The 12,553-nt window shown below is 44.6% G+C and overlaps 1 protein-coding gene across 2 annotated transcripts in view; it reads right to left on the bottom strand.

Annotated features, from left to right (window-relative positions):
* Positions 1–12,553, bottom strand: part of LOC142380504 (mothers against decapentaplegic homolog 4-like) — a 64,989-nt gene that overhangs the window by 10,425 nt on the left and 42,011 nt on the right. For both annotated transcript variants that reach the window (XM_075466407.1, XM_075466408.1), the window contains exons 3-6: positions 5,416–5,593; positions 4,050–4,175; positions 3,775–3,978; positions 398–517 (exon numbers count right to left, since the gene is read on the bottom strand). In XM_075466407.1, coding sequence (XP_075322522.1) covers positions 398–517; positions 3,775–3,978; positions 4,050–4,175; positions 5,416–5,593 — 628 coding nt within the window. The remainder of the gene's footprint in view (positions 1–397; positions 518–3,774; positions 3,979–4,049; positions 4,176–5,415; positions 5,594–12,553) is intronic.

Raw genomic sequence — 12,553 nt, 5'->3', positions numbered from 1 at the left:
CAAACAGAACCAAACTGAACCAAACTGAACCAAACAGAACCAAACTGAACCAAACAGAACCAAACAGAACCACACAGAACCAAACAGAACCACACAGAACCAAACTGAACCAAACTGAACCAAACAGAACCAAACTGAACCAAACAGAACCACACAGAACCACACAGAACCAAACAGAACCAAACAGAACCAAACTGAACCAAACTGAACCAAACAGAACCAAACAGAACCACACAGAACCAAACAGAACCACACAGAACCAAACTGAACCAAACTGAACCAAACAGAACCAAACTGAACCAAACAGAACCAAACAGAACCAAACTGAACCAAACAGAACCAAACTGAACCCCAGTTCATCAGTAACATTTCTCAGGAACATCATATGACATCATACAGAAGTGAGTGTTGGGGGCGTGGTGATGGTGATGTAAGGGCGGCTGCTGCGTGTGGCTCCGCCCACTGTGCTGATGTCCTGCAGGGGTGTAGGGGGCGGGGCTGTTACCTGTCCAGGTGCCTGCAGAGACAGACAGGAGTCAGTATCTGTCTCATATCATCAATAACTCCTGATACAAGTAGTCCTACTACTACTGTACAACTACAGCTGCTGTCCCATTAGTACAGGTGAGGTACAGGTGAGGTAAAGGTACAGGTGAGGTACAGGTGAGGTACAGGTACAGGTGAGGTAAAGGTACAGGTGAGGTACAGGTGAGGTAAAGGTACAGGTGAGGTACAGGTGAGGTAAAGGTACAGGTAAGGTAAAAGTACAGGTGAGGTACAGGTGAGGTAAAGGTACAGGTGAGGTAAAGGTACAGGTGAGGTACAGGTGAGGTAAAGGTACAGGTAAGGTAAAAGTACAGGTGAGGTACAGGTGAGGTAAAGGTACAGGTAAGGTAAAAGTACAGGTGAGGTAAAGGTACAGGTGAGGTACAGGTGAGGTGCAGGTGAGGTAAAGGTACAGGTAAGGTAAAAGTACAGGTGAGGTAAAGGTACAGGTGAGGTACAGGTGAGGTGCAGGTGAGGTAAAGGTACAGGTGAGGTAAAGGTACGGTGAGGTAAATGTACAGGTGAGGTACAGGTACAGGTGAGGTACAGGTGAGGTAAAGGTACAGGTGAGGTACAGGTGAGGTACAGGTACAGGTGAGGTACAGGTACAGGTGAGGTAAAGGTACAGGTGAGGTACAGGTGAGGTAAAGGTACAGGTAAGGTAAAAGTACAGGTGAGGTAAAGGTACAGGTGAGGTACAGGTGAGGTGCAGGTGAGGTAAAGGTACAGGTGAGGTAAAGGTACGGTTAGTTAAATGTACAGGTGAGGTACAGGTACAGGTGAGGTACAGGTGAGGTAAAGGTACAGGTGAGGTAAATGTACAGGTGAGGTAAAGGTACAGATGAGGTAAAGGTACCGGTGAGGTACAGGTGAGGTAAAGGTACCGGTGAGGTACAGGTGAGGTAAAGGTACAGGTGAGGTAAATGTACAGGTGAGGTAAAGGTACAGATGAGGTAAAGGTACCGGTGAGGTACAGGTGAGGTAAAGGTACCGGTGAGGTACAGGTGAGGTAAAGGTACAGGTGAGATACAGGTGAGGTACAGGTGCAGGTGAGGTAAAGGTACAGGTGAGGTACAGGTACAGGTACAGGTGAGGTACAGGTGAGGTAAAGGTACCGGTGAGGTACAGGTGAGGTAAAGGTACAGGTGAGATACAGGTACAGGTGCAGGTGAGGTAAAGGTACAGGTGAGGTACAGGTACAGGTACAGGTGAGGTACAGGTGAGGTAAAGGTACAGGTGAGGTAAAGGTACAGGTGAGGTACAGGTACAGGTGAGGTACAGGTGAGGTACAGGTGAGGTACAGGTGAGGTACAGGTACATGTGAGGTACAGGTACAGATGAGGTGCACGTGAGGTAAAGGTACAGGTGAGGTACAGGTACAGGTGAGGTACAGGTACAGGTGAGGTACAGGTACAGGTGAGGTACAGGTGAGGTACAGGTACATGTGAGGTACAGGTACATGTGAGGTACAGGTACAGGTACAGGTGAGGTACAGGTACAGGTACAGGTGAGGTACAGGTGAGGTACAGGTGAGGTACAGGTACAGGTGAGGTACAGGTGAGGTACAGGTACATGTGAGGTACAGGTACAGGTGAGGTGCAGGTGAGGTAAAGGTACAGGTGAGGTACAGGTACAGGTGAGGTACAGGTGAGGTACAGGTGAGGTACAGGTGAGGTACAGGTGAGGTACAGGTACAGGTGAGGTACAGGTGAGGTACAGGTACATGTGAGGTACAGGTGAGGTGCAGGTGAGGTGCAGGTACAGGTGAGGTAAAGGTACAGGTGAGGTACAGGTACAGGTGAGGTACAGGTGAGGTAAAGGTACAGGTGAGGTACAGGTGAGGTACAGGTGCAGGTGAGGTGCAGGTGAGGTGAGGTACAGGTACAGGTGAGGTACAGGTACAGGTGAGGTACAGGTACAGGTGAGGTACAGGTACATGTGAGGTACAGGTACATGTGAGGTACAGGTACAGGTGAGGTACAGGTACAGGTACAGGTGAGGTACAGGTGAGGTAAAGGTACAGGTGAGGTACAGGTGAGGTACAGGTACATGTGAGGTACAGGTACAGGTGAGGTGCAGGTGAGGTAAAGGTACAGGTGAGGTACAGGTACAGGTGAGGTACAGGTACAGGTGAGGTACAGGTGAGGTACAGGTACAGGTGAGGTACAGGTACATGTGAGGTACAGGTACAGGTGAGGTGCAGGTGAGGTAAAGGTACAGGTGAGGTAAAGGTACAGGTGAGGTACAGGTGAGGTACAGGTGCAGGTGAGGTAAAGGTACAGGTGAGGTACAGGTACAGGTGAGGTACAGGTACAGGTGAGGTACAGGTGAGGTAAAGGTACAGGTGAGGTACAGGTGAGGTACAGGTACAGGTGAGGTACAGGTGAGGTACAGGTACATGTGAGGTACAGGTACAGGTGAGGTGCAGGTGAGGTAAAGGTACAGGTGAGGTACAGGTGAGGTAAAGGTACAGGTGAGGTAAAGGTACAGGTGAGGTACAGGTACAGGTGAGGTACAGGTACAGGTGAGGTACAGGTGAGGTAAAGGTAAAGGTACAGGTGAGGTAAAGGTACAGGTGAGGTAAAGGTACAGGTGAGGTACAGGTGAGGTGCAGGTGAGGTAAAGGTACAGGTGAGGTACAGGTGAGGTAAAGGTGAGGTACAGGTGCAGGTGAGGTACAGGTGCAGGTGAGGTACAGGTGAGGTACAGGTGAGGTACAGGTGAGGTAAAGGTACAGGTGAGGTACAGGTGAGGTAAAGGTACAGGTGAGGTGCAGGTGAGGTAAAGGTACAGGTGAGGTACAGGTGAGGTAAAGGTACAGGTGAGGTACAGGTACAGGTGAGGTACAGGTGAGGTAAAGGTACAGGTACAGGTGAGGTAAAGGTACAGGTGAGGTAAAGGTACAGGTGAGGTACAGGTGAGGTGCAGGTGAGGTAAAGGTACATGTGAGGTACAGGTGAGGTAAAGGTGAGGTACAGGTGCAGGTGAGGTACAGGTACAGGTGAGGTACAGGTGAGGTAAAGGTACAGGTGAGGTAAAGGTACAGGTGAGGTACAGGTGAGGTGCAGGTGAGGTAAAGGTACAGGTGAGGTACAGGTGAGGTAAAGGTGAGGTACAGGTGCAGGTGAGGTACAGGTGCAGGTGAGGTACAGGTGAGGTACAGGTGAGGTACAGGTACAGGTGAGGTAAAGGTGAGGTACAGGTACAGGTGAGGTAAAGGTGCAGTACCAGGTTTTGGGGCGTTGCTGTACTCGGGGCTCTGCTGGTGGGGGGAGGTGGGGGTAGGAGGGTGAGGAGGCTGGGAGGTTAGAGGTGGGGAGGCCCCGCCTCCGTGGTTCTGAGGCATGGCAATCTGCAGAATGCTCGGGCCCTCCGGGGCCTCGCCGCCCCCGCCGCCGCCGCTCAGAGCTGCGGACGCCATGGAGCTCCTTCCTGCAGGAGACAGCAGCGTCAGCGGCGTCCACATCCTGAGACTCACCTGAGGACGGGCTGCAGACATTCACCTGGAGGAGACAGAGGCATGCTGGGATACATGGCGGGGCGGGGCTGGCTGTACGTGTCGGCGTGGGGGGGCAGGTCCAGCTGCAGGCAGTCCTGCAGGAACTCCTCCTTAATCAGAGACTGAGGACCTGAAACCAGACGACTCGTTTTCAGACTCTGTACCAACAGCACCCCCTATAGGCCGAGGGGGGAACTACATCTCTGAGCTGGACCAATCAGCTGTTTGGTGCTGTGATGATAAGCATAGATATATATAGAATAGTTTAGAACGTCCGCACAGGTCGGCCATCTTACCACAGGGTGAGATGTCCGGGAGACAGTCAGACCTGAGGTAACCATGGTTACGCTAAGTGATCTGCTCTGACGCTGTTACTCTTATCTCACAGAAATCTCCACCATTTTACACTGTTTTACATACTAAAAGACCCTGTGCCATATTTTATTTATTCGGTCATCTGTGCAATAATTCACGTCACTACTGTGCAATATCTTTTCTATTTATGGTCAGACTATGTGCATACAATGTGTAATTAACACAAGTGTAGTGCAACATGGGCAATAACTCAACCATAGTGCTATAACTTATTTTATTTAACTCTCTTTACTTTGTATATCTTGTATAGCCTATATTCTTTTTTACACTTTGTTTTAGATTATTCTATATTAATGATATATTATATTAATTATTCTATATTATACTGTATTTATATTTATAGAGATCCTATGTGTGTGTTTGGAGCTACTGGGGACTTGAATTTCCCTGAGGGAGTCATCCCAAGGGGTAAATAAAGTTGAGTCATGGGGCAAATAAACCTGAAATATTTACGTTTTTATTTTAAAAAATAAATATGGACTTCGTCTGTAGTGTGATAATTAGCTTACTACTTTGATGTTTATAATAACCTAAACGTTTGAGAATTAAGCAAGTTATGTCCTGAATGTTTGAATGTTTCACCATCAACACAATGAGAGAGCTGCCTGTGGTAAGATGGCCGCCATCTGCGGACGTTCCACTCCGTTGCCCAGCAACGCGGACGAGACATCTAGCCATTCTATACATATCTATGATTCTATACATATCTATGGTTCTATACACATCTATGATTCTATACAGATCTATGGTTCTATACATATCTATGGTTCTATACATATCTATGGTTCTATACATATCTATGATTCTATACATATCTATGATTCTATACATATCTATGATTCTATACATATCTATGGTTCTATACATATCTATGCTTCTATACATATCTATGGTTCTATACATATCTATGGTTCTATACATATCTATGATGATAAGGTTCTAAGGTGGGACCAACGGGCCAATTAGAGCGCCTGTGGGTGTCAGGTGGGCGGTACCTGTGCAGGCGGGGGACGCCACCCTCTCGTAGTGGTACGGGTTCACACACACGCTGTCGTACTTCAGGTCGAAGGCGAACTGGCAGAACTTCACGTGCTTCAGCTCGTTCTTATGGAGGTCCGGCCAGCGCCAGAGGCGGGCGTAGATCACATGGGGGAAGCCCTTCCTGCCCGCTACCTGCACAGGAGGGGGGACAGGTGGGGACACGGGGGGGGGACGGGACACGGGGGGGGACACACAGGTGGACACACAGAGGTGGACACACACAGGTGGGGACAAACAGGTGGGGACACAGGGGGGGGCACACGGGGGGGGCGACACACAGGTGGACACACAGGGGGACACACACAGGTGGACACACACAGGTGGGGACAAACAGGTGGGGACACAGGGGGGGGCACACGGGGGGGGCGACACACAGGTGGACACACAGGAGGGGGGCACACACAGGGGGACACACAGAGGGACACACACACAGGGGGACACACACAGGGGGACACACGGGGGGGGCGACACACAGGTGGACACACAGGGGGGGGGGGCACACACAGGGGGACACACACAGGGACACACACAGGGGGACACACACAGGGGGACACACAGGGGGGGGGCACACAGGTGGACACACAGGGGGACACACACAGGGGGGGGACACAGGTGGACACACAGGGACACACACACAGGGGGACACACACAGGGACACACAGGGGGGGGGGCACAGGTGGGGACACACACAGGGACACACACGTGGGGACACAGGTGGACACACAGGGGGACACACACAGGGGGACACACACAGGGGGACACACACAGGGGGACACACACAGGGGGACACAGAGGGATTAACAGGCAGTCAGTGAGCAAATGTCCAGGTTGGAAATTGAAATAAAGTCTGAGACAAAGTGAGTCATAGAGCAGAGGTTACCATGGAAACACTGTGTGTGCGTGGCAGGTGATGCAGAATGAAACAACGAGGCCAAACCACAGACATGACATCATGTCTGACCTCAGATCAGAGAACAGCTGAGACGTCTGTCTGCGTCTGCTGCTCCACCCACACAGAGAAGCAAACATCTTTATTCCCTGAAACTACAGCTCACAGCTGAGAAGAGTTCAACATGGTTCAACTCATCTCAGCATGGAACTCAGGTTCCTGTCTGCTTATCAGCTGATGCAACCGGGTCAGAACTGAGGAAACGTTCAGATGAAACGTCTTCAAACACAGAGAAAAGAAGTTCAGCAAACCCTAACCTCACAAAACCTAACCCTAAAAATATCATATCATATCATAATAGCATATATCAGGGCGTCTGAGGTGTAAAACTCCTTCTTCCTGTTCCTGGGAGCATATATCAGGGCGTCTGAGGTGTAAACTCCTTCTTCCTGTTCCTGGGAGCATATATCAGGGCGTCTGAGGTGTAAAACTCCTTCTTCCTGTTCCTGGGAGCATATATCAGGGCGTCTGAGGTGTAAAACTCCTTCTTCCTGTTCCTGGGAGCATATATCAGAGCGTCTGAGGTGTAAAACTCCTTCTTCCTGTTCCTGGGAGCATATATCAGGGCGCCTGAGGTGTAAAACTCCTTCTTCCTGTTCCTGGGAGCATATATCAGGGCGCCTGAGGTGTAAAACTCCTTCTTCCTGTTCCTGGGAGCATATATCAGGGCGTCTGAGATGTAAAACTCCTTCTTCCTGTTCCTGGGAGCATATATCAGGGCGTCTGAGATGTAAAACTCCTTCTTCCTGTTCCTGGGAGCATATATCGGGGCGTCTGAAGTGTAAAACTCCTTCTTCCTGTTCCTGGGAGCATATATCAGGGCGTCTGAAGTGTAAAACTCCTTCTTCCTGTTCCTGGGAGCATATATCAGGGCGTCTGAGGTGTAAAACTCCTTCTTCCTGTTCCTGGGAGCGTATATCAGGGCGTCTGAGGTGTAAAACTCCTTCTTCCTGTTCCTGGGAGCATATATCAGGGCGTCTGAGGTGTAAAATGTCGTCTGATGTCTCATAGCTCACAGTAAGACCTCAGAAAACTTTGTCTAATTGCTAAAAACAGCAGAATGTTCCGTGTGTATAAGAGCTTCAGACTGACTAATGACGGGTTTAACTTTAATGACGTGCTGATTGAACAGGATGGTCCATGGTCAGATCCCAGGAAACAGTTTTTATTATTTTTCTGAGTCTGATACTCTGGGCTGATGATTCCATCTCAGATATTTGCTTGTTTTTAAATTCATTTAAATGATTTTATTTGTTCCTCTTTATATTCTCTTATGTATTTTAATGCTTCTTCCACTCCCTGCTGCAATGCTTTTATTTTATGCTAAGCACTTTGAATTGTTTGTACATGAAATGTGCTAAATAAATAAATTTGATTTGATATTTCAGTTCTGACGCACAAACAGGTTTTCACAACATAAAAGTGGAAGATTTTAAATGTTCCGGCTGAGTCTCCTGGAGCGTTTTCTCTTTTCTAACACGTGTCCTAACATCCCAGCAGACATAAGTGGATCCAAGCAGCGACACACTGAGTTAAAGTCCATCAGCAGAGTCTGAATGGTTGGAATTACTTATGGAGTGAGCAAAGTTCGGCCTTGGTGCGACACAGAGTGTGAGCACAGGTGAAGGGCAGGGATAAGACCTCAGACACAACAGTGTCAGACACAAACAGAACTGCCTCCATCTGCAGGAAACTCTCCGAGAGGCGAGGGGTGAGGTCCGTCAGAACCTCAGACGGGATCACACTCGTTTGTTTTGTCTTCTGCGGCTGAACCGAGATCCGGTTTCACTTTGTTGTTTTTATCTCTGAAACTTTGGATGAACCAGAACCCAGAGTCTGAGAGTTACTCTGGGTTCTGGTTCATCCAGAGTTCCTGTAGCAAGTCTCAGACTCTAAATGCAGCTAAAATCTGCATAAAGTTGCTTAATGTTGCTCGGTCATATGCTAATTAGCATTTTAGTGACGTCATCTCCCATCTATTGCAGGTTTTTTTTGGCAGTTGTTCAAATCTGTTTTTTAAATAGAACAGAAACTCCGGCTGTGTTGGAAACCACATACTACATACTACATACTGCATACTACATACTGCATACCAAGGCAGGAATTTCACGAGGGCCACGAGGGCCACGAGGGCCATGGCGTGGCATGACGTGCCCTCCCACTTTGGCCTTGTGCCCTTGAAAATGATATCTGCCATAAGGCCACAGTGGCCTTGATGCCCTCTCTGACTAAGTTTTGCGGTTAGCAGTCTGCCTCTTTTCTGACACGGCTTAAATGATCAATGAGCATCTGGTGGAGAAAAAAAAAAAAATCAGCGGTGCGCTTGATTCGAGCCTGGATTTACACCGCTCGGACGGTCTATGATGACAGTTGACATCAGTCTATCTCCGCCCACCCCCTCACGCGTCCGTGTGCGTAGCCAGCTGATTCTCCGCTGGAGGTGAGGTAAGGTTTTGTGATGATCCTGTTTGCCTTAAGTTTTTCATTTGTCCAGCTTTAAGTGTAATTTTATGGATAACATTACTATTTCTTGCTCGTATGGTAATACATAATTATAATATTTTGAAGTTGTGTTCTTTTATTTTTATCTAGTGCTAGGCAGTTAGCTAACAACTAGGCAGTTAGCTAACAACTAGGCAGTTAGCGCTGTGTTGTTAGCAGTCAAAGACCTCTGTGCAGACTAGGTTCGTTTGCTGCTCGTTTATCCAGGGCTCTAAATTAACACCCGCCAAATGCGGGTGAAAGTTATTTTTGGCGTGTATTAAAAAAAACTCACTAGCCGGCTTGGCCGATGATAAATGAGGAACTTTACCATCTATTTCGCGGGACGCGCGAGCGCAGTTTCTATGGGAACGCATAGAAACCGCCGAGGCTGCCGTACTGGGGGAGTGGGTCACTCTTGGTTTGGAAATACGATAGACGCCGGTGTTCAGCCGATTTCTCCTACTTGTCGAGAATTACTACTTTGTGCATGCGCCGAGCCGATTTTCTAAGTTTCGTTTTCACGCCCATAATGTTTTGCGACCCTGCGTCTGATTAATTTCTTCTTTGGAAGACATGCAAAGTAATAAAACACTTATCGTATTATAACAAGCAGTTAGCTTAACATTCACAAATGGGGTGTCATTCACCATTTGATTTTTGTATTTGGGACACTTCTGTCTTTATTTAGGTGACTCTGCTCCATCATTGTGAATGATTGCATTGAGAAGGGGGAGCATTATTTGACAGCGTGTTATTGGTACAAATACAGACGCAAACACTAACAAAATGTGGCGATGGTTGGGACAGCCGGCCGTGAAGAGAAAAGATATGCCTGCCAAAGGAGGGGAGGAGGATGATATTTTGAATATATTGAATCTGGCATGGTGACACTTTGTGAGAAAAGGGAAAAATGGAACTGATTTAGATGGATCCTAAGACAGTTCAGAGAGCTCGGACGATGTTTAAGCATTTCACAGTATCCATAATTCCATAATTAGGCTCTGCACATGGTTTTGTGTTTAATTTTGTGCATTATCTGCACTAAAACATGGTTAGAAAGTTGTTAAATATTTCCATTTTTTTAGATTCAGGGTTCACATGAATATAGAGCAGTTTTAAAGTTATTTTTTTATGTACAAAAAATGTTACCCTGAACAGTCTGTGAGGGTTGAGGAGTAATGAAATGCTAGAATAAGTTTTGTATGTACATAAGTTTAATTATTGTAATTATTTTAATTGGATGTACATTCCCAATTTCACTGTAAAATGAATTTAAAGCTTTAGTTAATAAATTGATCAAATGAATTCAGTGGCTCTCATCTGTCTGTGGCTAGTGGATATAAATGATATCGCCCCATTTTCAAAACGCAATCAAAATACCCATTCACATGTCTTGTGGCATGCCTGAACTGTCCACAAAAAAATACATTACACCCACTGGCCAGAACTAGCTTAGTTAGCTTAGCATAGCAACTGCCATTCACTTACATTGTAAGTGACGTCCTTTCAACGTAGGCCCACTACCACAGTCTCACAGTGAGCCAAACATGTCTGTGCTATAAGAATCCTGTGTAGTTTTAATAAAAAATGTGTTTAATTGCAATTTGGTGTCCATTGAATGCTTAATAAGTATATATAAAAGTATTGTAAATGCATATACAATCGTAGTCACTTCATATCATATGTTAAATCATTGTTTTAATTTATGGCCTTGGTGCCCTTAAAAAATTGACAACTCAAAAGGCCAAGTGGCCTTGCCCCTAAAATGACGAAATTCCAGGCCTGCTGCATACTATATACTACATACTACATACTATATACCGCATACTGCACACTGCACACTATATACTACATACTATATACTACATACTATATACTGCATACTACATACTGCACACTATATACTACATACTGCATACTATATACTACATACTGCATACTATATACTACATACTACATACTATATACCGCATACTGCATACTGCATACTACATACTACATACTGCACACTACATACTGCATACTGCATACTACATACTGCACACTGCATACTGCATACTGCATACTACATACTGCACACTACATACTGCATACTATATACTACATACTACATACTATATACCGCATACTGCATACTGCATACTGCACACTATATACTACATACTATATACTACATACTATATACTGCATACTACATACTGCACACTATATACTACATACTGCATATTATATACTACATACTGCATACTATATACTACATACTACATACTATATACCGCATACTGCATACTGCATACTGCACACTATATACTACATACTATATACTGCATACTATATACTGCATACTACATACTGCACACTATATACTACATACTGAATACTATATACTTCCATACTGCATACTACATACTTCCATACTACATACTGAATACTATATACTACATACTATATACTACATACTATATACTGCATACTATATACTGCATACTGCATACTACATACTGCACACTATATACTACATACTATATACTATATACTACATACTATATACTGCATACTGCATACTACATACTGCACACTATATACTACATACTGCATACTATATACTACATACTACATACTTACATACTACATACTACAAACTTCATACTACATACTACATACTGAATACTATATACTTCCATACTGCATACTACATACTTCCATACTACATACTACATACTACATACTATATACTACATACTGCATACTATATACTACATACTACATACTTACATACTACATACTATATACTACAAACTTCATACTACATACTGAATACTATATACTTCCATACTGCATACTTCCATAATGCATACTACATACTTCCATACTATATACTACATACTGCATACTTCCATACTACATACTACATACTGCATACTACATACTTCCATACTACATACTACATACTAAATACTACAAACTTCATATTACATACTTCCATACTACATACTACATACTGAATACTATATACTTCCATACTACATACTACATACTTCCATACTATATACTATAAACTTCATACTACATACTACATACTGAATACTATATACTTCCATACTACATACTACATACTTCCATACTATATACTATAAACTTCATACTACATACTGAATACTATATACTTCCATACTACATACTACATACTTCCATACTATATACTATAAACTTCATACTACATACTACATACTATAAACTTCATACTACATACTACATACTACATACTGAATACTATATACTTCCATACTGCATACTACATACTTCCATACTACATACTATAAACTTCATACTACATACTACATAATGAACACTACATACTTCTATACTATATACTATATACTACATACTGCATACTGAATACTATATACTTCCATACTGCATACTACATACTTCCATACTACATACTACATACTGAATACTATATACTACATACTATATACTACATACTATATACTGCATACTGCATACTACATACTGCACACTATATACTACATACTGCATACTATATACTACATACTACATACTACAAACTTCATACTACATACTGCATACTGCATACTACATACTTCCATACTACATACTAAATACTACAAACTTCATACTACATACTACATACT

This window comes from Odontesthes bonariensis, chromosome 5 (assembly GCF_027942865.1).
Source record: "Odontesthes bonariensis isolate fOdoBon6 chromosome 5, fOdoBon6.hap1, whole genome shotgun sequence".
NCBI lineage: Eukaryota > Metazoa > Chordata > Actinopteri > Atheriniformes > Atherinopsidae > Odontesthes > Odontesthes bonariensis.
Note: the sequence above shows the minus strand (reverse complement) of the source record. Positions and strands in the feature narration are given on the sequence as shown.